The sequence below is a fragment of the Stenella coeruleoalba genome (assembly GCF_951394435.1).
Source record: "Stenella coeruleoalba genome assembly, chromosome: 19".
Taxonomy (NCBI): Eukaryota; Metazoa; Chordata; class Mammalia; order Artiodactyla; family Delphinidae; genus Stenella; species Stenella coeruleoalba.
The window spans coordinates 30,216,098-30,241,196 of NC_137165.1; the positions used below are offsets into that span (position 1 = coordinate 30,216,098).

General features: G+C 49.0%; 1 protein-coding gene across 4 annotated transcripts in view; it reads left to right on the forward strand.

The window, feature by feature from the left end:
- MSI2 (musashi RNA binding protein 2) overlaps positions 1–25,099 on the forward strand; it is a 388,646-nt gene that overhangs the window by 133,107 nt on the left and 230,440 nt on the right. For all 4 annotated transcript variants that reach the window (XM_079903644.1, XM_079903645.1, XM_079903646.1 and 1 more), the window contains exon 6: positions 1,627–1,719. In XM_079903644.1, coding sequence (XP_079759770.1) covers positions 1,627–1,719 — 93 coding nt within the window. The remainder of the gene's footprint in view (positions 1–1,626; positions 1,720–25,099) is intronic.

The following is a 25,099-nucleotide window of genomic DNA, read 5'->3' on the forward strand; positions in this document are numbered from 1 at the left end:
AGAGCGCAGGCTCAGTAGTTGTGGCGCACGGGCTTAGTTGCTCCGCGGCATGTGGGATCTTCCCAGAGCAGGGCTCGAACCTGTGTCCCCTGCATTGGCAGACGTATTCCCAACCACTGCGCCACCAGGGGAGTACCCCCTGCATCGACTTACAATAGACACGTGTGACATTGTGGCTGTTTCTTTTTTTTTTTTTTAATGTTTTCAGATTCCTCTCATTCATTTATTTTTGGGTTTTAGTCTTGCTTTTCTTTGTATGTTCTCATCGAACATTTTTTCCCAGAGCTTTATTGGGGTGTAATTAACAAATAAAATGGTAAGATATTTAAAGCATCCAGCGTGATGATTTGATGTACGTATGTATTATGTATTGCGACAAGATCTAGCCATTGAGTTAAGACGTTGTGCTTTTATTATATGCAGCCAAACTGGTGAGACCCTGTATCCACTGAGTTTTAAAATTTTTTATTTGACATTAAAGAAGAACAAAAAAAAAAAAAAAGAAAAAACCAACCGCAAACCCCACACAGCCTAACTTAGGCTTCAGAATAAAATTATTGTATTTTATTGCCTTTCACTCTTCTACGTAAGATTATTGGTCCCACTCTGAAGAGTGGACATCATCGAGTTCCCTCCTCCCTTTGCTTTAGGGCTGGTGGGATTCTGAAATGTGGCCATTGCAGAAATTCGTTTGTTTTTGCATCCACCAGACTTCGGCTGTGGACTTCTGTGTGCCTGGCCCTGTATTTGCACCCCGGGGGGTACCGAGAGGAGTCAGGAGCCCTCGGTCTGGGGGAGGAGGTTAGAACGAAGGCAGGATTATCACTCACTTCAGTGCGAGGTGAAAAGTAGTGAGTGTGTGAGAGGCAGAGGGGCGCAGCGTCTGGGGTTCGGAAGCAGGAGAAACAGCTTCTGGGTGGGGCGACTACACAGGTATTTTGAATTTGGGAGAAGGGCACTGGATCTCGGAGGAAAGTCAGAACTTGGCAAGGGAGGTGCAGGAGCGGAGAGGTCTCCCAAGGGGCAGGACCTGCGTGGACAGAGGTGTGGAGGCCTGGGGACCAGCTGCGCTGGGCTGGGTGTAGGACAAATCAAGGTGAATGGTGAGACATCCAGAGGGGAAGGAGCCCTGGGGGCCGGGCTTGGAGGGCGGTCCCAGTGTATGAGGTCCTGTCTGTCCTGTTGGCAGACGTAGGCCAGCACCCAGAACGGCTCAGTGTAGGCGGTCTGCACGTGGGTTTGAGTTATGTGCGAGTTTCTTATGGACACACTTTATGGGTACTTTCAGGGCAGCAGACCTTTATGCCCGTAGTTCTCTTTTGTTCACGTCTCTTAGGTTTAAAATAGCTTTGACGTGTGACTTAACATCACAGGGAGGCCAAAGAGGTTCCCTCTCCATCTGTATGAAACTCGAGCTTTCAGGTTGCGGCCTGAAGGCCTGAGGTATCCCGAGTGATGGTCTCCGGTATCCCGAGACGCCCACAGGGCCCGCTTGGTGCAGCTGGTATATTCCTAACATCGCCTTCCTCTCTAGAGAAGTGTGGAGAGCGGCTCGCTCAGCATCTCGGTGAGTGTGGCTTCAGATAACCTAGTTAACCCATGTCTTCCTCTTGTCATTTCTTGCAGATGGTCACAAGAACAAAGAAAATCTTTGTAGGCGGATTATCTGCGAACACGGTGGTGGAAGATGTGAAGCAGTATTTCGAGCAGTTTGGCAAGGTAAGCGGCGCATTGAGGTGGGGCAGTCTGCTCGGTCCTTCGAGGTGGCTGCCGTGGCCCCTGCCTTGGCCACAGCTGTGTCCTCAAGAACCTTGTCCTTGGACTCGGCCGTCAAGATGTAAATGAAATCTGGCAGGAGCCGAGATGGAAGAGTCCGGCTTGCGGTGGGCACGGCACCCCACGTGCCTGCGGGAGCAGACAGAGTGGCCTTTGAGTGCGGACTCCCTGGCATTTGCCGGCCACGTGGGGCCTGGGCTGGGAGCTGATGGTGGCAGCTCCTGGTGAGGGATTCAGGGCTGTGAGTCACAGGGCAGGAGCTCCTGCAGAAGCTGGCCTGAGAGTTGGCACTGGGCTTCATTCTGTGCCCTTCTGGAAAATGCATTGAGAGAGGAGGCTCCCTGGGGCCCTTGCGGCTGAACCCTCCCCTGTCCAACGCCCGAGGAAACTCAGGAAAGATGCTGGGCTCGTACCTGTCAGAATGTCGGTGAGACAGCAGTACAATTATCCCCTGGGCTCTGCTGCGGGAACGGGCTGGGAGCAGCTCAGAATGCCCCAGATGAGTCAGGAAGTGGAGTGTGGGAGTGTGTGTGTGACAGACAGAGTCACACAGACAGACAGGGCACGTAACCACAGATGATTAATTCAGCCCCTTTCTAGTTGGTGGGGGGGGGGACCCACTGCCTTGGAGAGTGGGTTCTGCCCCAGGGTGACACATTCCTCCAATGACTCTGTCGCCCCAGGGCTCCAGCAGGGCAGCTTGCTGGGCGCTGAGCCTTGCTGGCGTTTGTGTGGTGCCCCTCCTCCGGCTCCTGTGTCCCAGGAGGCTGGCAGGTGAGTGCGTGCACAGGGCCTACGCCTCCTGCATCTTTGAGCAGTTGTGGACATTGTCCTGGGAGCACAGGTGTGGGATCGTTTTCTTCTGTGTGTCTCGTCGTGTGTCTCCCGCCTCCACCGAAGGACTGATGTGGCAGAGGGCTGCCGAGGCATCCTGAGAAAACCCCGCGGCTGTTCTAAGCTCTGCCACTCACCTGCCCCAGGACACCTGTCACACTTGCCCTGGGTGGTACAAAGGCATTGCCGCCCACTGGCCAGTCTGAAAGTTCTGTGCTTTCATTTGTTTGCCCAAGGCAATGGGCAGCTATGATCCCATCTCCAGGAGTGTCCAGTTGGGAGCTGCCCTCTGGGATGAGTGCTGTGACTTCTGTTTAGCCTCAAAATAGAGATTTTCCTGTCTCTGGTATTAATCAATTTCTGCATGGATGGGAGACCATGCTTCAGAGAACCCAGCCTCTTCCAGCCCAGCCTTGCGTTTGGAATGGCACTCAGCTGCCCTTCTGGGTCGGTTATGAAAGACTCCTTCCCCACGGCACTGTCTGGCATTGCCGGTTGGGGGCTGATTCATTCTGGCAGATTCTAAAAAATAACTGGGTGTGTTGGTGGTTGTGTACACTATAGCGCTTCTCTTCGAGACTGATTTAAAGCATTAAGGGGGATTGATCCATCCCCCAGCCCCGCCCTGCCCAGGGAGAGAGACTGGAAATAATGTAATGAGACAAATCCAGCTTGCGTAATGGAAGGCTCTGGAGTGCGAACCCTCTTTACTACCGTTCTGCCTTTAAAACCAGGCCGGAGGTAGTGTTTGCAAACATGAGGTGGGATTTCTTTTTCGAGCCGTAACCTGCCTTGGAATCTCATGGGCCTATTTGCGGGTGTCGGGGAAGTTGATGCTGCCCAGATGGGCTGTTAGAATTTTCCACACAGGCTCATACTCACCACCCCTCCGCACATGCCCAGCTCTGGGTCTCTCCCTCTCTCTCTCCTTTCTCTCTCTTTGTCTTTCCATTGTTCTTCCTTAACACTTAGCGTTGTGACTCAGTCCACCGGCAGTTGGTGGGGGGGTGCGAGCCCACAGCAGTGACCATCCCTGCCCTGGGAACAGCCGTCCTCTTGACTGGGAGGCGGCCACAGACTCTCCCCTGGCTTGGCACTCGCCGGGTCTGAAGCCGCTCAGTTAATTTTGCAGTAACGTCGGCGGACTCCTGCAGGATGCATAAACCTATCAAGTGTTTTATTAAAGGACTAAGGAGGCGTTGAATGTCTCACAACCCTCATGCTCTGTATAGTCACGTGTTAGTGGCCTGTTGCATACATATGCTCTGTGCTTTATCTGGGTCTGTCTTCAGAATAGCTTATTCCTCTTTCGGCGGGCGGCTGGTGTGATGTGTGTTCCCTTCGGCAGAGCCCACCACCTCTCAGGATTCTCGTATAATTCATTTGACTCCAGAATGGTCAAAGGAGGGGAGACCCTGCTACTGGGCCTCAGGGATGCTGAGTAAATCCAGAGGCTGTGAAAGGAGTTACAGTAAACTGACAACCTGATTGAAGGAGATGGAAAACACACGCACACACACTTGCATAAAGTCTACTCACGCATAGGCACACACTCCCGACTGTGTCAAGCTGTTAGGGGCTCTTTTCAGTTGGTTAACTGCACGTTAGTAAGGTGTCATTCAGTGAGTAATTTAGTGAGTACGTGTTAAGTGTTGGATACGGCCCGGCCCTTGACTTACGTTATCTCACTCAGTTCTTCTCTGGGATGCTGGTGGGTGTGCTGCCCATTTTGTACATTGTTACATGGAGCCTTGGTGGGACTGCACCTTTGACTCAAGGTCACAGCCTTATGAAAGTTCACAGACTTCTCCTCTAGGCTTGTCTGATAATAGAACCCAAACCCTGGGCCCGTTCCAGCTGCTGATCCACCCCCAAGATAGACGTAGGGTGGGGAGGGTGCAAAAGAGAAGGAAAAATGGTGTCCCCTCTGGGTGCCCAGGGACAGTGCCAGGAACCTGGGCCTACATGGCCTCATTGATTCTGCACAGCGGATTTTGGTGTCAGCCAGCGCATTTGACAAAGGTGGACAGTACAGGTCAGGGAGGTGGAGTCTCAGCAAAGGTCACCCAGGTAAGGCAGTGTAACAGCCAGAATTCACACCCTACCTCCTCCAAGTCTAGAGCTGTCCATCTTTCCACAGGCTCCATCAGAGTTTGCCACCTTCTTCTTAGGTTTCCCTCGTTGTCAGGCTTCTTTCCTCTTCCTCTTCCCGTCTTGCCAGAGGCGGCAGCTGTTCCGGCTGTTTATTTCAGGTGGCGATCAAGATGGGTAAGATCGATGTCTTGGGGCTCTGAGCTCAGGGAGTCTAAACATGTCATTACTGTAAGAGGAGTGGGTGCAGGATGGCACATTGAGAGCTTGAAATGACTCAAGTTGGAGGCTTGTAACCCCTTTTTTGCTTTTCTCCCACCTTCCTCCCAGAAGATTGACGCCCCCTCCCCCTGACCCCCGGGTTAGGGATGTCATTGCTTGTTTATATTTAAGATGAGATCATGAAGTGCGGCCGTCGGCGTAAGGACTCTGCTGACTTGGGTGCCGTCCTCACCCCTGGGTAGCTGTTCTGGTGCCCTCGTTGGAGGAAGGTAAGAGGAGGTGCCCCAGACCCTCGTACTGGGCATGACCGCGTGGCGATACCACCGAGGCAGGCACCGTAACAGGCCACTTCTTTCCTGGCCTCAGTTTCTCACCTGAGGGAAAGGCGTGGAAAACTTGGGTTAGATAGTAAATATTTTTCGCTCTGTCACAACTACTCACTTCTGTCACGTGGAGAAAGCAGCTGCAGCCAACACATGAACCATTGGGTGTGGCTGAGTTCCAATAAAGCTTTATGGAAACAGGTTTGCGACCCCATTTGTCCCATGGGCTGTGGTTTGCCAACCTCTACTAGATTATTCCTATGGTTGGTTTCAAGCTTGAAAATGGAATAATTTAGAAAGTGTTTAAATAAACATACATAGGTGGATGGATAGATAGGTGTCTACAGTACCTATAGACTGTAACCAAGACAAGATGGCATTGGTAGTCATGATGTAACAAATAAAACAGTCGTAACTGTGGTAGAGTTAATTTCTGCACTTCAAGATCAAGGGGCAATGAAAGACTCTCTACTGGGAAAAAGCTACCATTTATAAACTGGAATCTTCATCCTATGAGTATAAAGTATTTCCAATTTCCTATCACATGTACTAGATCTCAGTGAAGACGCAGAGTTTGTGAAGTTCGGATTTTAGCATGAACTCCTCTTGCGGTGTTCTGAGGTTTCTGAATTAGAGGGTCGTGTGCTTTGTGCTACGCCTCTTAATGCACTTAAAAATTTGGTTCTCAGGGATGTCAAGTGAGGTAGGTGAAATATCTGTTAGGCGAGGACGAAACTGATGTTGAGAAAGGTCAGTGAGTTGTCCAAGATCATGTAACCTGGAGAGTCACTCATTTTCAGCATTTGTCAAACCTCATCTCCCACTTTACCACTGGGCAGCCCCATCCTCAGAGGGAGCAGGTTTGGTTCATTTGTCGAGAACGTTGCTCTATGGCAATTTATTTTACTGCTTCAGGTTTCCTAGTGGACGTTACCTGTGCTGACGATTTCATGCCTACAGGAACGATGTATACAGACCGTTCCGAACAACGGCACGTAAACAGGGCTCTAGACGCGCACATACAGACCGAGACCGTCCGTCGGGCTGTTCTGCTCCGTTCCCCCTGCACGGCCATCCGGACGAGCCCAGCGTGGTAATTAAAAAGCCCTGGGATCAAAGCAACTCCAAGTGCCAGGGCTTCCTCCCTTCTCCCCGTAGGCCCCTCCTTCTTAAATTCTCACTTATAGGATTTGCGAGATCAAAAAGAGGCCTTTAAATTAATGAATTCTCGGCTTCGTCCCGGATGGAGCAGTTCTGCACCTTTCAGCTGTTCACCTCGATGAGAGGGCTGCTCGGTGCCGAGCTCGCTAGGTAATTCTCACTTTATATAACTCCTGTGAAAGCAGAGCGGGCCGCATCTGGAGGCTCCCAATTATACTTCACATGGTGAACTGTGTAATTAGTTTGGAAGACTTACGCTTAGTCATTGGTTTATCCTAATCGGCTTTGGCTTTCCCCACCAACAAAGTGAGCTTATTTTGCTAAGCTGAACCGACTCTGCACCCTTTGTTCCAGCCTTTTATTGTCTCATTCCTTTCATTCTGTTTTACTGCCAAAGTTCTGTTTCATTAGGCCTACAAGTCATTTCCAATTCAGTGGGCTGCTACAATCCGGCCTTTATCACTGGCTGCCCTGGTTCCCATGTCCCTTCTGGGCCAGTGCCCGAGTTTGCGGTTTGACGTGAGGGCTTTAACCCTTTCCTGGGCCAGCCCCTCACTGTGGCGGATGGGAAGCCAAGGCCCTAAAGGAGGAGGTGGTGGTTTGGAAAGTTCCAGCTCTTTAGGGGAGCCCCGTGGAAATGGGGCGAAAAGGGGCCTTCGAGTCCTTTTGTTGGGTTGGGGTTGTGTGTGGGCTATAAAAGTTAACTTGAGCTACAGAGAATGGTGCTTCAAAGCTTTGGGGGGAAAAAAATGGAGAACAAGAATGAATTGGCTTTTTAATATAATGAGATCTCATTGATTGCACTTGGGAGAGGTCTTGGGCGAGGGCCCTCTGGCGGAGTGTTGGCTGCCTGTGGTGTGTTAGCTCCAGGCTTCATGTGCAGGTACAATGCTGGCACCCCCGGCCACCGCTCAGATGCCCCTTTTGATGCTGTATGTGTGAGGAGAGAAAGATCTAGAATAAAAATATCATAAAGCCTTTGAAATGTGAAAGGCAGGAGATCTGTGAGAAAATGAATAAGCAAGTTAACCGTATTCCTGAGAGTGGACTCTGATTTTGTTGCTTCCTAATGCAAGTTGCAGATAAACAGAGCTCCACGAGGTGCGCGGTCCTTTCCGACCGGGCCTGGAATACAAAAGTCCTGTCTGTCCTTCGTGGGCCTCACAGCTCCCACGAGGCCTGCGTCTTCTGAAGTGGTTTGTACAGGCGGACTCACTGGAAAGCGGTCGGTGTGCCCGGGCCTCGCCTGTCACCTGCTGGCCTTTGCTCTGGAGGGCCGTGACGTTCCTCAGACCTTGACTTAGAACTCTAGAGTGGACCAGAAGGACCATTGGCTCTCCCCTCCCTGGCCGGTCACGCAGAAGGCTACCTGCAGGTTTAAACTTTCTTCCTGTAAAATAGCCCAGAACAAGGCCAACACTGTCCTGGTGTTTGATTAAATCTCTGCCTGGTTCGTGTCAGTCTCTCCCTTTGGAAGTTTTCATACGGGGGAGGGGACTTGATTTGCCCTGTGACCCCTGGCAGAGCTGCTGAGGGCAAAAAGTCTCAGTTAGCAAACAGGAGACTCCTGCCTCATCTGCCTGCCTCGGCCTCCTGGGCCAGGTGGTGGCAAACAAGCGAGCAGGACCCACAAGTAATATGAGCCTTGGGCTTTGCAGGTAAACCCTCTTGCCAGAGGACTTTGTGTCTTCCTGATGAACTTTTCCCTCCGTTTCTGCTGCAGCCGGTGGGGAGAGCTGCGTGCGAAACAGATTGAACACCTCAACCTCACTTCTCCTAAATCCTCTATTTTTATTCTGCTTCAAAAAGGAGTTCCTGAAATAGATGAGTGGGTTTCTAGGAAAACTGCCCATTTCCCTTTTAGTGTATAAAATATAGCCAGCTGTTGTTAGGCAAATGCATCAGACATTATTATTGCTCTGTTAACAGTGTTTTAAAATATACAAACAGAAAAATAGGATGCCTTCTGGGTAGCAAGCTGGGAAAAGTTTGAGATTCTGCTAATCACACATGCGTATGCGTAGTAAGGTTAGGGGAGCAAGGCTCGAACTTTCTGGCTCTGCTGTTTAACTGTGTTTCCCGGTATGGTTTAGCTTTATTTAAGTTTTGTAGGGGGCCATGAGGAGAAAGACCCGGGGCAGGAGAGCCCTTGGGCAGGAAGGAGTTAATGAGCCTGGGGAGGCAGAGGGAGAAGGGGTTTAAGGGCTCCACCAGCTTACCTTCCCAGAGCCCTCCTGGCAGGCTCTGAGGACGTCACTTACAATGGAGTTGTTAGCATGAGAAAGAAAGCCTTTCTACCCCTGGATGTACTTCAGTGGGAACTGAAAGTGTCTGAGAAATCACGGTTCAGGCTTGTGCCAGTGGGTGCAAGGAGTGGTTCTTACGGAGGAGAAAGCTCAGTTCATTTAGACTTGGCATAGAAATCGGATTCCATTGTTTCCTGGCGTGAACATTGATATGGAGATTCCTGCCCATCCCCCCAGCCCATCAATAGGTTACCCCATTACATGGGTCGCATATGCTTTTCTTTTTTTTTCTCCAGCTTCCTTTGTCCTCTGAGAATCAGGCTCTCTGTAGAGGAGCAGGATTTGTCAAGTTACCACCCTGTACATTCTTCCAGCTCTGTATCTTCAGACTTGGTATGTGTGAATTAGCCGAAAGTGGGCTGCCAGTCGGTACTCTATTTACATTCGAAGCCATAAGAGTGAGAGCCCCAGAAGAAACGTTAATATGCAGGAAGAGGCAGAAGGGTTGAGTTTCTGACTGTTGCTAACCTCACCACTGCCTTTCAAACCAATCATGAGGCACACGGCTGATATTTAATAGCTTTTAGCTGATTATTTTTCTTCTCCTCCTCTTTCTTTTCTATCCAAGTTGACCTGGGTGTACTTGAGCGGAAATGAAGTCATCCGAATGCTGAATTAGAATAATCGCAGGCCTCCAAGAATGAAATGGAAGCAGAGATTAAATGGTAGAGGGAAAGCTGGCATTAATAAGCAGCAGGAAAACTTTGCATAAAATAAATAGGAGATTTGATAGATTGAATTTGTATTTGCTATTTCCATTTTTCTCCACTTCGTATTGTCTTCCTTGAGCTGAGTTGCTAGCAGAGTGGGATGTGATTTGCCCTAAGTCCACATACCTTCTGCAGCCAGGGTGATGGTCCTTTCTTCTCCATGGGACATTGGCGTAACCAGGACGTTTCCAGGATGGAGGAATCTGGGTGGAGGGGCCGTTACTGTGAAAGGTTGATGATTACTGGTTCCAAAGTGCAGTGGTTGGGGTTAGGGGGTGGGCACAGATGGAAGGTAACACACAGCAGGCAAACAAGAAATATTATTGATGGATTCCTGATGGTAAGGAGAAGAACTAGGCTGGATAAAGGTAGGGCGACCAACTGTCCTGGTTTGCCTAGGACTGAGGGGTTTCCAGGAACTCGGGACTTGCAAACGAGAGTAAGTTGCTCACCCTAAATAAATGGGAGTTGGGAGAAGTCGAGACGCTTGGCCTCCAACTCCAAAAGGCATGAAACCTTTGACCACCTCCAGGCAGATTTAAGTATTCCTCCCTGCATGTTCCAGAACACTTACTTCATGCCTATTTACAAGCTGCCTTCCTGATTTAACTCAGCCACTGGGGTCAGGAGCCGGAACAGGCCAGTAAGTGTAGTGTTACCTGAAGTGGCCTGCGGAAGGCAGAACAGACAGACAGACACACAGTCCTGGGCAAGGGCAGCTCATCATTGACTTGGAGCGTAGGATTCCTCTGGGCTCCGATTCGGGCTCCTCCTTGGGGATTATTTCCACATCTTTTGAAAATAAACAGTTCTGCCCCATGTGGCAAAAGAGTGAGCTTCGTGTAGTTAAAGAGCAAAATAAGGATTTAATTATATTAAAAAAAAGAAAAACCCGGCAGAGTGGTTTGTTTGCAGGAAGTCGTTTTTAGGTGGTCTGTAGTAGAAAATGTAATTTGCAGAATCAGATTAGTTGTAAATTAGAGATTTTTGGTAGCTGAGGTCGCTAACTGTCCTTTCTAATTGGCAGCAGACGTAAATATTTTCAGACCTCCTTATTGTTTGTAGAGTGTTATTATTTGAAAAAAAAAAAAACAATTTAAGGTGCTTTTCCCTTCAGGAAATATAAACGAGCGTATGGAATGACCAGAGGCAGCCTTTCTGAGCTTATTGTCAGTGTTCTTAGGGAGCGGCAGAAGGGCAGGGTTAGCGCCAGGGAGAGCCGTGCTGGGCTGGTTTGTGGGGGAGCTCGCCGATTCTCTGATTTAAAAAAAAACCAAAAAAAGTTTTTCTCCTTTAAAAAGTCCACCCCGGGGCTTCCCTGGTGGCGCAGTGGTTGAGAGTTCGCCTTCCGATGCAGGAGACACGGGTTCGTGCCCTGGTCTGGGAAGATCCCACATGCCGCGGAGCGGCTGGGCCCGTGAGCCATGGCCGCTGAGCCTGCGCGTCCGGAGCCTGTGCTCCGCAACGGGAGAGGCCGCAACAGTGAGAGGCCCGCGTACTGCAAAAAAAAAAAAAAAAAAAAAAAAGACCACCCGAATGTAAATTGGTGCAGCCACTATGAAAAACAGTATGGAGGTTCCTCAAAAAACTCAAAATAGAGTCATTATATGAGCCAGCAATCCCACTCCTGGGCACATATCCGGACAAAACTATACATCCAAAAGATACATGCACCCCTATGTTCATTGCAGCACTATTTACAGTAGCCAAGGCGTGGAAGCAACCTAAATGTCCATCAACAGACGAATGGATAAAGAAGATATGGTATATAAACACAATGGAATACTACCCAGCCATAAAGAAGAATGAAATAATGCCATTTGCAGCTGCATGGATGGACCTAGAGCCTCATGCTAAGCAAAGTAAGTCAGAAAGAGAAAGACAAATACCATATGGTATCACTTACATGTGGAATCTAAAATATGACACAGATGAGCTCTATGAAACAGAAACAGACTCACAGACGTAGAGAAGAGACTCGTGGTTGCCAAGGGGAAGGGGGGGCAGGGGAGGGTTGGATTGGTAGTTTGGACTAGTAGATGCAAACTATTATATATAGGATGGATAAACAACAAGGTCCTATTGTATAACACAGGGAACTGTATCCAATATCTTGTAATAAACCATAATGGAAAAGAATATGAAAAGGAATATATATATTTACATATATATAAAACTGAATCACATTGCTGTATACCAGAAACTAACACAACATTATAAATCAACTATACTTCAATAAAAAATTAAAAAAATAAAAAGACCACCCCATTTCCTTTATTGATAGATGTGTTTTAGAAGCAAAAAGGAGGATTTATTGATGTCTCAGGTCTCCATTCCAACTAAGTTGGCATATGTTCAGATTCAGAGATCGCTGTTTGCCCAGACCTTTCATGTGCCTTTTGACCTGTAATTGTCCCAACGGCCCTGTGGGATGGGGGGATTATCCCCATTTGAAAGTTAGGAAAGGAAGGCTGGGGGAGTGTGAAGGACTTGCGCAGGAGCCACAGCCAGACAGCGGTGGGCCGAGGTGCACACCTGAGCCCTGGCCAGAAGGCCTGAGCTTGTAGCTCCATGAGGGCTGCTGGGCTGGGCCACCTCCCTCAGGGGTGTGAGCGCTTGTGCCTAGCAGTGTGCTGGGCCGTAGGATTTCTGTGACATATCTTGCAGGAAGCCGACTGTGACTTGATGGTGGTTTGTTTAAAACATATATTACATTGGAACAAATATTATGGCATGGACTGCAAAATTGGCATAATTGTTTTTGAAAAACCTTGAGATTTGGAGACATTTCAGGATAGGCTCCTTGCTGCACTAGGCTCTGTACCCCGTCATTCTGGGCTGTCCCAGGATTTACTTGATCACTAGGAGTACTTGGGTAGAAATGCTGAGAATCACTACTGTTCAGCATAGGGGTTGGCGTACTTTTTCTGTAAAGGGCCAGATAATAACTGTTTTCAGTTTTGTGGCCCAGATGGTCTCTCACAACCACTCAACTCTGCCATTGTAGCAGGAATGACAGCAGTCATAGACGGTATGAAAATGAGTGGTTGTGGCTGTGTTCCAATAAAACTTTATTTACAAAAAACAGAAGGCTGCAGGATTGGGCTCTTACCCAGAGTTTGCCGACCCCCTGGTTTAGCATATTGCCTGGTAATAAGGACATAGATTTTTTTATACTCCGACTGTCCGGTGTCAAATCCAGCTCATCTATTTATTAGCTCTGTAGCCGTGGGCAGGTCATTTAACTCCTTTCTTCCTGAGTTGCTTTATCTGTAGGATGGGGATGATACTGCATAGGACTGTCGAGACAAGTAAATGAACTAAGGCATATATAGTTCTTAGCATCCTGCCAGAAACTAAGTGCTTAATAAACGGTAGAAACATGAGCTGCTGTTATTTTCATCCTAAGACTCAGGTTCCGCCTCTGGCGTTGCCGCTCCCATCCTCTCCAGCAGTAGCCCCGCCACACACACACACACACACACACACATACACACACACACACACACACATACACACACACACACACACACACACACACTCTCCCTCTCTCTCTCTCTCTCTCTCTCTCTCTCTTTCTCCCCTCTCTCTCGCTTTTCCATCTCTCCCATCTGTCTTTTGGGTGGGCTTCCCACTCAGTTCTTCCTCCCACCTTGGGGATAACACAAATTGAAAGTCTTTCCTGGGTCCTCTTCACCTGAACATGAAGATTGAGTTTCCTTTAGTTTTCAATGGCACGTATCTTGAGTTCATTCCAGCTACCCTGATGCCTCGAGTTTGTGGAACTGACTTCAGGCTGCTCTGGCTTTGATGGAAAACACTGAACTGATACGGGCCAAAAGAGAATTCTTTCGGTTGGACCCTGCTGACGAGCTCTTTAAACTTGCTTGAATACATAAACTGTTTTGTTTTTGGGGGCGGGGGGAAGAATAGAGGATACGGTCTGGAAATTGTCCCAGTATCACTTAACCGGTGTTTATTAAAATATATTTATATATATTGATCTACTAACCTGTTTATTAAGCTTATTTAGCCTCTTGAGAGAGCTTTCCACATCCTCATTTAAGTTTTCTTTCCTGAGTCTAATAAGCTTGGTCTTCTGGTTTTCGAATTTATTGCAAACATTAAGGGGTGGGAAGATGTTGTTAACAAATTCAATGTAAAGAGGAGGGAGAGAAACCTATAAAAACAAAAAGATTTCAGTCTTAAAAAGTACCACATTGGGGCTTCCCTGGTGGCGCAGTGGTTGAGAGTCCGCCTGCCGATGCAGGGGACACGGGTTCGTGCCCCGGTCCGGGAGGATCCCACATGCCGCGGAACAGCTGGGCCTGTGAGCCATGGCCGCTGAGCCTGCGCGTCCGGAGCCTGTGCTCCGCAACGGGAGAGGCCACAACAGTGAGAGGCCCGCGTACTGCAACAACAACAACAACAACAACAACAACAACAAAGTACCACATTGTAGGACCATTTGGTGCAGGGAAACAGCCATCCTTCCTCGTTAGGTCCAGAAGGCATCTCGTCTGCAGCCTCGCACGTCGTTCACTGTTCATTGATTCATTCACCCGATCTTCTGAATGCCAGGCCCTGAGCTAGGAGCCAGGGGCGCAGCCATGAACAAAACAGACAAGGTCCCTGCTTACTTGGAGATGTTTTCGGATGAGGTTGGAGAGCACCAGCGAAGAGCAAACGAGTAAATAGTAAACGTAAAGTAACTACAGATTGTCTCATAAAGAAATCAAACCAGGAGCTGGAAGACTCCATAAAGGAGAACAAAAGAGGGGATCTTGGTTTATCAGAAAAAAAAAATCAAATTTACATGTAACCTCTTTGCCCCGAGGAGACTGCAGATTCCACTGAGGCGGGGCTGGGTCTGTTTCCTAACCGTGTGCAGCACCAGCGTGGGCCCAGGGGCTGGGCCGTAGTTGGTACTCAGTAAATAGTGCTGGGATGAGTGGGCCTCTGTATCAGAGGGCAGGGCTATGCCAGACATTGGAGGCATTTCAAATGGTAAAATTATGATTTTTCTTTTATAAAATGGGGCTTTAAGAGAATATTTTCAGTCATCGGGAGCATTTCCTTATGTGGATCCTATCTTTCCCCTGAAGCCCGGGATAAATGAGCTATTTCCACCATGGAGTAAAAGCTTGTTAGAACTGAGAGGCTATCTGGGCAGGTGGAGCTGGTCAGCAAGGCCTCTTCCGGATGCGGTAGATTCTCAGGCAGGTCTTGGTGTCGAGGGTGGATGCGCCACTGCCCCAGAGAAGGGACGGATCAGAGGAGGGGGAAGTGGGCTCCAATGCATCTCAGGTTGCATCTTCCCCTGCTCCTCTTTCTGTCTTTGGTCTAAGAAAAACAATGGGCCTGCTGAGTGGCAGGTGTCCAGCAGGGTCTGTGGTTTTCAGAAGCCGGCAGGAGCACTGATTGATTGCGGCCCCATGGACGCTTGGCTCTCCCTGGGGTGGGGGTAGCAGGTGGGCTCTCGCAGCTTCTCCCCGGACTTGCCTTTTTGTGATCAGCCAGGCTGGGGGGTGAGAACGGGTTCAACACATTAAGCCAAAGCACGGACATCTCTGATGCCGGGAAATCTGGCTGTGGACAGAGAGAACTCATTTGTGGGCACATTTTTTCCCTCTCGAAAGAACAGAGGGATGCCGCCGGCGTTTACTGCCGGGCGCTTGGGGATTGTCAGGGCTGTGTGGGATGAAATTGAACGATTCCGGACTTTGGGATCAGGTAGACCTGAGTTTGAATCCAGATGCCATCATTTGCTATTGGTGTTGTGCCCTGGGGCTGGTGATTTCACTGTCCTGAGACTCATTTCTTGTCTCTTAAGTGAGAATACAAAGTCATTTATGGTGAGGGTGGGGAGAAGCAGTGGAAGAATTAAAAGACAAGTTTGCCGATGTCTGCTCCGTGAGAATCTCCCCTCCCCACATTCATATCCTCTCTCTCTCTCTCTCTCTCTGTCTGTCTCTCTCTCTCTCTTGTTTTTCACATCCCCTGCCCCTCCTGCGTCCGAAGTCCCAAACTGCTGACTTCACCAGGTTCACCGCCCCCCCATCCTGTAAACTCCCCACCACAGTCTGCACGACACACCCCCTGCGTGTCAAATGGGATGTCTTTCAGTTGTTAAAAGGGCTAGTTTCTTGGCCTCTCCCAGCCTCTGCCCCCGTCCCTCTGTAACAGCTCTATGACAAATCCCGAGCCACAGAAGTCCTGCATCTGAGATCCTGCTAGATTTAACCCAGCTGGAGCTACTGTGGGGGGAGGCCAATGGGAGGATTTGGCTTTTTTTCCTCTTATGCTAATGAAGTGAACATGGCAAGGAGTCACAATATTTTCCTTCCAGGCAAAGAAATGTTGTAGTCGGAGAAACGGCATGCAGGGGAAGCAAACGTGATCTTACTGGATTCTCTCAAGGGAGGAATAGGACAAATTGTCAGTGTCTGTTGAGAAGATAATGCTCTCGCTATGATAAATGCCAAGTTTCTATGGAAAACCACCATCTTAATGGTGGCGTCCCCAAGAACTGGGCGCATGCCTGGCAGCAGAGGCCGTCGGCGCGGGAAAGCAGCTATTTGTAGGGGGGTTTATTTGTTTGCAGTGAGAAATCAGTTTAAAGCAAACGAGTCAGTGCATTAAAAATGTTCTTTTAGGCAGCTTTATACAGCTAACTGGAGTGCTCCAGGGCGGCCTGCACTTAAAACACACCTATGGGGAGACTTCCACCCTCAATAAATATTTCTTGCATATGACTTAGATTAAAGGAGCATGTGGGACTGGAAAGCCGCCTAAAATAATTTCCCCTCCCGTAGGAAGTAGCTGCTGTAATTCACTTGCAAGTTATTTCAAAAAGCCTGTTCTGATAGGAATTTCTGCCTTCTCATGGACTAGGATTTTTCTAGAACTGTCTATTTGTAGCCCCCTTTTTTGACAACGGCATGTCTGGTTGTAGTTTTTTAATTTTTTTTTGCAGTACGCGGGCCTCTCACTGTTGTGGCCTCTCCCGTCGCGGAGCACAGGCTCCGGACGCGCAGGCTCAGCGGCCATGGCTCACGGGCCCAGCCGCTCCACGGCATGTGGGATCTTCCCGGACCGGGGCACGAACCCGCGTCCCCTGCATCGGCAGGCAGACTCTCAACCACTGCGCCACCAGGGAAGACCATATCTGGTTGTATTTAAGTCAATGCCACTCCCTCAAAGGGCTTCTCAGCTTTTGGTTGCCTTTTGGGGGGTGCTTTACGCGGATTTGTCTCAGCCTGTTCCGTGTAGCTGGTCTACCTCGTAGACCTGTGCTCAGGGACACCTGCAGGTTAGTGCGGTGGTGGGGGGTGGTTCCTGGAGGGCTGCAGAATACACTCAGGAGCTCTTAAGGATGCAGGGCCAGGCAGGACCCTGGCCGGTTGGGACCATGGGGCCAGACGGAGGCAGAGGAAGGAGGTCTTCATCAGCTGTTCAAAGGCCCTGAGGTGGTTGTGCTTGTCCAACCCTCCATTCATTCCGTAACCTGATTTTTGTGTGCCTACTAGGTATAGGGCACCAGGTTGGGGTCAGAGATCAGAGTCCCTGCCCACAAAGGTCAAGGAGTAGAGACACCTGCAAACAAAACTGCAGTGCAGTGCAGAGAGGCCAGGAGCCTGCTGGCCATCACTGATGGGTGGGGATGTAGTGGCCGCTGTTGCGCTCTTCTGCCTCCCATGGTTTGCATCTGCCATCTTGCCTCTTGCCCAGGGCAGCCTCTGAAGGTGGGTCATACCTTCATTTGCCTGAGCACCACCCTGAGTGCTGACCTGGAAGAGGTGCTTGACAGACATTTATTCTGGGTTCCATCAGAGTTCGCGTGGAGGGTGGGAGGCAGCCCACTGTGTGTCTTGTCCACACACACCTGAGGACGGCAGCCCTGCCTGTGCCCACTCTGGAAAGAACCAAAGGAGAATGTTCACTTCAATAGATCTTGAAACAGTGAATCTGACTCTTCATCGGCTGGAGGGCAGGGAAGGAGGCGAAGTTCAAGTTGGATTCACCCTGCCTTCGCCAAAGACTCTCCCCTTCTTGCCAAGTTTTAAGTTCCCCTCTGAGATCTTACCCTTCAACCCCACCAGAAACTACAAGCCCAGTTTGTTTATTTGACCGATGGGTGGGACAGTGAACAGTATCTTTTCAGCGCTGGAGAACCTCACAGAACATTAGTTAGGGTGTCTCAGTTATATTCCTTCTCATTATTGCTTCCCAGATGCGTTTACCCTGGGCCCTGCCAGTGGATAGATTTGGCAGCCCAAGAAAATTGACAAAGATGACTCCCTCAGGTGCACCTAGAACAAAATGATAGTTGAAGTTAGTGGTTTTCTGCAAAACCCATAACTTGTCATCGCTGGAGTGAAAGTTTATATAGAATGTTCCAGATCAAATGTGTTAATTCTAGATACCTTTTTTTTTTTAAAGGCAACAATAAAAAATACCATTTATTTTCAGATGTGTTGAGTCCTCCCAGTTTCTAGGAATCATAGAGTCACACTTTCTTATCCATATTTTCATTCCTAGCTCCATGCTCGTGTAGAGCAGGGGTTGACACACTGACTGTAAAGGGCCAGATAGCAGGACTCTGTGGGCCAGACTCTCTGCCATTGTAGCAGAAAAGCAGCCGTGGAAATACACAAATGAGTGAGCGTGGATGTGTTCCAGTAAAACTTTATTTACAAAAACAGGCAGCGGGGGACTTCCCCGGAGGCACAGTGGTTAAGAGTCCACCCGCCAATGCAGGAGACACAGGTTCGAGCCCTGGTCCAGGAAGCTCCCACATGCCATGGAGCAACTAAGCCCGCGAGCCGCAGTTACTGAGCCTGTGCGCCGCAACTACTGAAGCCCGTGTGCCTAGAGCCCGTGCTCCACAACAAGAAAAGCACCATAATGAGAAGCCCGTGCACGGCAATGAAGAGTAGCCCCCGCTCGCCGCAACTAGGGAAAGCCCACGCGCAGCAATGAAGACTCAACAGAGACATAAGTAAATAAATAATAAATAAATTTATTTAAAAAAAAAAAAGACAGGCAGCGGGTCAGATTTGGCGCAAGTTGCTGTAGACATGTCTAGTCCCCACCTGGAGTCTCAAAGAAAGCAGTGATTTCCCAGAATCGTGGATGTTTTTAGGGCCCTTCATAAACTGCTTTGGGGGGGCATACGTATACTTGCTTGGAAGAATACTTGCCCTTTTAATGGAGACATGCATCAGAAAGGTACTTCGTGTGGTCTCACGCTGCCCCTCCAATCCATTTGGAAAACTCCTTCAAAGTAAGTAGCTGCAACTACAAGGCCAGCTAGAGAGAGTAGAGCCCACAAGCAATGTTAGGGTGGACAGGCGAGGACCCTGGGGTCTTGCTTCTTCTTGGGCGACCCGGTGCTGCTGCTTCTCGTTGGGCGCTCTGTGTGGCCGTAGCAGCCACCACTAGAGGATTCCTTCCCGATGGCGTGCGTGGGAACGCTAGCTGGTGGCTTCTGCTCCGCCACGTGCCTAAACGCGGAAGGCCCAAATGAAAACTTGTGTGCGGCTTCCTACAGCCGTCCTCTACCCTGCAAACTCACACCCACGAGCTGAGAATTTGGTTATAATCATTTTTTCTAAAAGAAAAAAACCTGGTCCATGTGGATTAATTTGCACTCCTCAGGTCTGTAAAAACACCCCGTGACACGGACATGTTGATGAAAATGTGGAAGTTAACACTTGGAAATTTTTATATAAAACCTGCATTGAACTTTCAGCTAAACGTCCTCACGCTAGAAAGAGCTGTACACTTAGACCTGAAAAACGCAGTTGGATGCCAGCTGCTTACTTCTCCATTGTGGTCACGTGGGCTGAGCTTCTTAGTATGAAATGTAATTTACACAAATTAGTCCGAGGCAGGTAGAGTGTGAAATTAAATTGATGCCTTGATTTCTGTACTCTCTAGTAAGTGTTTTTCTGAAAATTTGTCATTTCTGCCCTAGGAACTTCGAGGTATGAGTTGCTTTTTTTTTTTTAACAGAGGGAAGAAGTTCTTATTGGTTAAGGAGATGACACAACCTTAATTACAGGCTAAAGAGACGTTTTGTTTTGTGGCTAAATATTAGAGTACGCCCAGATTGGGCTACTGGTCGATGTACAAAACAGAATTTAACATGTGTATTAAATTTTTCAACTATCTGGACCAAGCCACTTAATTTCTTTAGCTGTGGCTAGGACAGTCTAGGGCTCCTAGCTGTGTAGACCTCCAAAGAAGGCTCTGGAGACCTTGCCCAGATGAGAAAACTGAAGTTCAAGAATAACACTGTGACCCTGTCATTTCCCCCAGGACCCCCGGCTCCTGGCTGGGCCTGTCTCCACCCCCAGGCCCCAGCTACTGCCTCTTTTGGAGACAGTTTTCAGTGTCTTGTGTTCTTGTCTCAGCAACCATGGTAAGAATGAGTGGAGTATGAGGTGTCCTGGCTCAACTCTGATAATCCCAAGAGGAAGGGGAATCACCACGTGTTCAGAAATCATCCCTGAGGCCAGCTGAGGGGCCACATTAGAACGTTTTAACAACAGCAACCATGATTTGACTTCCCCTCACCAGCAGAACATCAGCCCTCCAGGGTTGAACCTACCTGCTGAGTCCTTGGGTGGCTCTTGGTGACCCCCCTTGGCTGAAAAGGAGTCCGGTTGCCCCCGGGGTCTGTGGTTGCATTTTATGAATGTCTTTCTGCTAGGCCACCCCCCAGCAAGGTGGACCTGGGTGGGCCCCGCCAACTTCGGAGTGAATCATTTCCGCCCGCTAACTAGCGGCCGATGTGCCGGGCGCCCTGAAAAATGAATTACGGACGCTCGTGACTTTTATTTGTCCATGGTGGCATGGGTGGTATTTATCTCTCTTGTCCCTGTTCTCCCTGCTTTCAGAGCCTTTGTCTCCATCTGAGTCAGCATGACATGGTTTGAAAATTGCCTGTTTGCCGTTTAATGATGATTAATGTCCATAGCCACGTTTCAAATTTAGGATCTCTTCAAGAGTCTGGGAGACCGTTAGCAAGAGCAACCTGGGGAGGGAGTTGGTCGTGCAGAGCTCTGTACTTCCCCTGCCTGAATTAGATGCCTCCCGCATTTCTGCCTCTTCCCTCCAGCACCTTGTGGACGCTTCTTGGGTCTTTGGCACCAGGAGCCGAGTTGGAGCAGGTGGGCAGGCAGGCTTAACCGACCCTCTTGGTCAATTCTGGTCACCAGCGCCTCACCAGTGGTGTCTGGAAGGGTCACTCCTTCTTGCCCCTTCCTCCCTGCGCCCTGCTCAGGGAGGCCAATGAGGAGCTAAGTTTCCTCCGCAGCAGGTGCCTCTCATCTATCTGAAGATAGTTGCCAACATCTGGTACAATTGCCTCTGCAAATGCAGTAACAAGGCAGCCTGCAGTTCAGGCGCAGAGCGAGCGTCGCTGCTTTAATGATAACAAGCTGTTGGCCTTCCCTCTGAGATGAATCCATCTCACAGATGTTTGTCTAGTTTTGGCAATCGTATCGCACTGTAGCTTTGGTGATTATGCTCAACTGGAGACTATTACAATAAAAGAAGTTTGAACTTGTTCCATTTTTACATCCCACCCCCTTCTCCCCTGTTCTGAGGTATAATTTATATCAATGGCTGTAATATTGGTTCCATTACGGAGGCCTCATTTTATGATGTCGCTGGAGCTGCAGCTTATAGCCTCGCTTCCTCTACAGGTTAATGTGTTCTAGCTACATCGATGCTTTCAATGTCCTCACTTAATGGCCCCGTGGCCGTCCTTCTCACCCTCGGTTGAAGCGCCTGTGGGCACCGCGAGGTCACGTGATTGCTTTGACTTGCTATCTCCCGCTGTAGACAGTTATGGCTCATGTGCACATGGGGGGAGTGCACGGTGTCACGGGGGAGGCTTGGTGCCGGTGCGGGAAGGGAGAGGATGGGAAGAGGGGTTTTCCCTGGAGGTAGCAGTGAGAGGCAGGCCTGGACATGTAGAACCTTCTGGACTGTCGTTGGCCTTCCTCTCTCCTTCTTTCCCTCTCTCCCTCTTCCCCAATTCATTCTTCTGCTACCAAAGTAAATAAATAAAGCAAAATAAATCAAAATCACGAGTTGGCCAAGCGGCATCTGGAGGCCCGGCAGGCAGTTACTGCTGCAACGTTCAATATTTGGGGCTTTAATATTGCACAGCGGTTTACTGGTTTTTCTGTTATAGTTCGAGATAGGAAAGTTGGAAGGAACTATCAACCCATTCAAGTCCTATTTAGTGAGAGTAAATGCTGAGTATTTTTAATAGCAACTATCATTAATTGGGTCTTTGCGGTGTACCAGGCACTGCGCTGACGGCTCTTATTTTACATAATTTTTTAGTATAATTCATTTTATATAATTTAAAAAATATAATTCTTCATATAGTTCTTACAGTGCCCGTGCCAGGTGCATATTCTTACATCCCTTGTGTCTAGATGAGGAAGATGAGGCCCCGGGGCATGAAGGTACATGCGTAGTAGCCCGAGCTGCCCAGGGATAGAGGAAGCTCTTAGTCTAGGGCCAGCGAACTCCAGTCCCGCGCTCGTTCTGGAGTCTTCATTGTCATCGTTAAGCCCACTCGCTGCCTGAATTGATGTCATGGAAAACTGTGCCTATCCGAGACACGGTGCATTATATAAATAAGCACCGGATAAATCACCATCCTCACTTGACATCGAAGCCTTTTTCATTTTAATTTGGACGTTTCTTTGTCAATGATTAGGAAACACAGATTTGGCAAGGTGTTATTTTCGGCAACAGGCTCACGAATGGGTGAGTCAGCCTGGCTGTGGATGTATCATTGGTGGCCGGATACCACATGTTTCTTTCCTCGGTCAGAATTAGATGTCGGTGTCTGTGCCGGTGACACATCAGGAGCCCTGGACCGCAGGACCAGGCACTTGTGTAGGAGCTTTTCTGCGAGCACAAAGGGAAGCAGCTCATCCTGTCCTCGGGACAGGATGCTGTTCTGTAGAGTTCCTCAAATGTGTGGGTTTGAGTCCAGTAGGGAGAGAGAAAAAATTTTTCCCTGAAAAGTTAAAATAGAGTGGTCTTTTGGTGATGCATGTAAAATTTAAAAACCATTGGGGGACTCATGAAAAATAATAGTTCTCAGAAATGGCTAAAAATGTGAAACTTGAAATCCAGCAGGTTATTGAAGACTTGGCATGATCTTTGCCGTCAGAGTTAGCTTTTAAGTATATGCTTTTAACTTGGGCCATACAGAGGTCATAGAAAAAGCCCCAGCAGAAATTTGAAGACTTACCTGCTAGTTCCTTTTGTGGTCTTTTTTTGTTTTTTTAAAAATAAATGTATTTATTTTTTTAATTTTATTTTTGGCTGCATTCGGTCTTCGTTGCTGTGCGCTCTAGTTGCGGTGAGCGGGGACTACTCTTCGTTGCGGTGTGCAGGCTTCTCATTGCGGTGGCTTTACTTGTTTCAGAGCACGGGCTCTAGGTGCGCGGGCTTCAGTAGTTGTGGCACGTGGGCTCAGTAGTTTTGGCTCACAGGCTCTAGAGCACAGGCTCAGTAGTTGTGGCTCACGGGCTCTAGAGTGCAGGCTCAGTAGTTGTTGCGCACGGGCTTAGTTGCTCCGTGGCATGTGGGATCTTCCCAGACCAGGGCTCGAAGCCACGTCGCCTGCATTGGCAGGCGGATTCTTAACCACTGTGCCACCAGGGAAGTCCCCCTTTTGTGATCTTGGGCAGCATTTATCTATCTTCTCTGGGTTACGGCTCTCGCTTCTATAAAGTTGGGCTAAATGACAGTTTGAATCTGTTCTGGACCTAGAATTGTATTCTGTTGGCTGGGACACGATTGAAGTGTCTGTTTTATGCATGACCATTGCTTCCTTCTGGGTCTGAACTGGATCCCACGTGGCCCAGAGTCAGGTCAAATCAAGCAGAACTGACCATGGAGGGTAGTCTGTTAACTTGGCATCTTGTCTTCCTCAATTTCCTGCCCTCGGCACAGGCCTCCCATGCCAGTGGTCAGCTGCATACCTTTTCATGCCTCCATCCTCTCGTCCTCTCCTCAGGGCCCTTCATCCTCTCCTGCCCACCGCTCCACGCCAAATCAGTTCTTTCTTTGCAGCGCTAAGAGCCAAACCACCCAAACGCGGCAAGAACGTGTGGTGTGGCTTTTTCCACTTTTTTCTCTTGTGGCGGTTACGATATTATTAAAAATCCATTAAATTTTAATGTACCCTATAAAATATGTGCTCTTGCGAAAGCAAGCACAGATAATTATTTCTGATGAATAAACCAAGAGGACAAGTTTGTATGAAGTTCATGCTGCAGCTTTCAATTTTTATTATATACATCTCCTGCAGGGGCAATCGCTGTGATGTTCCAGCTGGTTGTGTCGAGGGCCAGTTCTTCTCACAGATCCTCTGGGGCGGCGTGAACCCTGAACTATCTGGGATGTTCTCAGAGCTCGTTTTTGACGTGGAAAGAAAGAGCCATGTATGGTAGCCGTCTTCTGTTAAAACTCTTCAAACCAAAGAATGAAGGACTGAATGATTCAGGAGGAGAGGAATGCTGTCTCTCCTTCCTGCCAGGTTGCCTTGCGGGGTGAAGATCAAAAGCAGCCGTACCTTTGAAGTTCTACCCAGTGTCTCTGTGCTCTTGGATTCGTCTCTTAGTTTCTCTGAGCATTTGTTTCCTAGCTGAGGGACGGTAGTTCTGTGCATCTTGGGGCTTGACTGACAGGTTCCCCCCTCTCCCACCCTCTGTCCTTCCCTTGAAAACATTCTCCTAGCTCCAGAAGTTGGAGGAAGAGCTGCCTCCTAGCCTCCCAGGGTGCATGTGGCGTGAGGCTTGGAGCTGTGGGGTTTGCGTGTCCTGTGGTCTCCGGAGGCGGGGGCTTCTGTGTTGAGTTTTAAGGGCTACACCTGCCGCGTGCATGGGAGTGCCTCTGTGGGGCACAGGGGGAGACAGCTGCCTCCCTTGCCTGCGGGGCCGGGCCCAGCAGAGCTTCTGGGCCGCGTCGGAGGCTGTGCCTGGGAACTGACCCCTGATCTTTGCAATTTGATGAGGCCCAACTCTTGGTCTTTAGGCCCCTTTTCCTTCCTGGGGCAGGGTTAGTCATCCTACGGGATCTGGCCCCGGGGGATTCAGGAAGCACTTGCAGTGGTTTGAAAATCCCGGTTGGCTCCTGCGAGCATCTCTTCCCAGGCGGCAGAGTTGCGTTACCCTCACTTTCAATCCCACTCAGCTTCCTATATGTATACCATGGTTGTGGTTGGGTCACGAGGAGGTGTCCTGGAATATTCCAAAACGAGAGCTGGAAATCAGCCGCTGGGATCAGGAACGAGGCAAGTGCAACACTTCGCACTGCACTGGGTGATCCGTACGTGAAGGAAGTTTATTTTTTAACACTGGTATGATTTTGTTTAAAAACAAAAGGCGTACTGGAAAAAATTAAATACAGAAGTAAGCAAAGAACTAAAAACTGTTTCCCCTCGTATTTCATTGCCCCGAGATAACCCATGGTAACGTTTTGGTGTGGCTTTCCAGATCAGTCTGCACGTACGTAAACATACGTATGTTTATATACATGGTTGTGTACACGTTTAGAGAAATGGAATCCTCTGTGTTGCTTTCCAGACTGCTTGTTCTGTTCAGTGATATGTCGGAGACATCTTTCCGTGCCG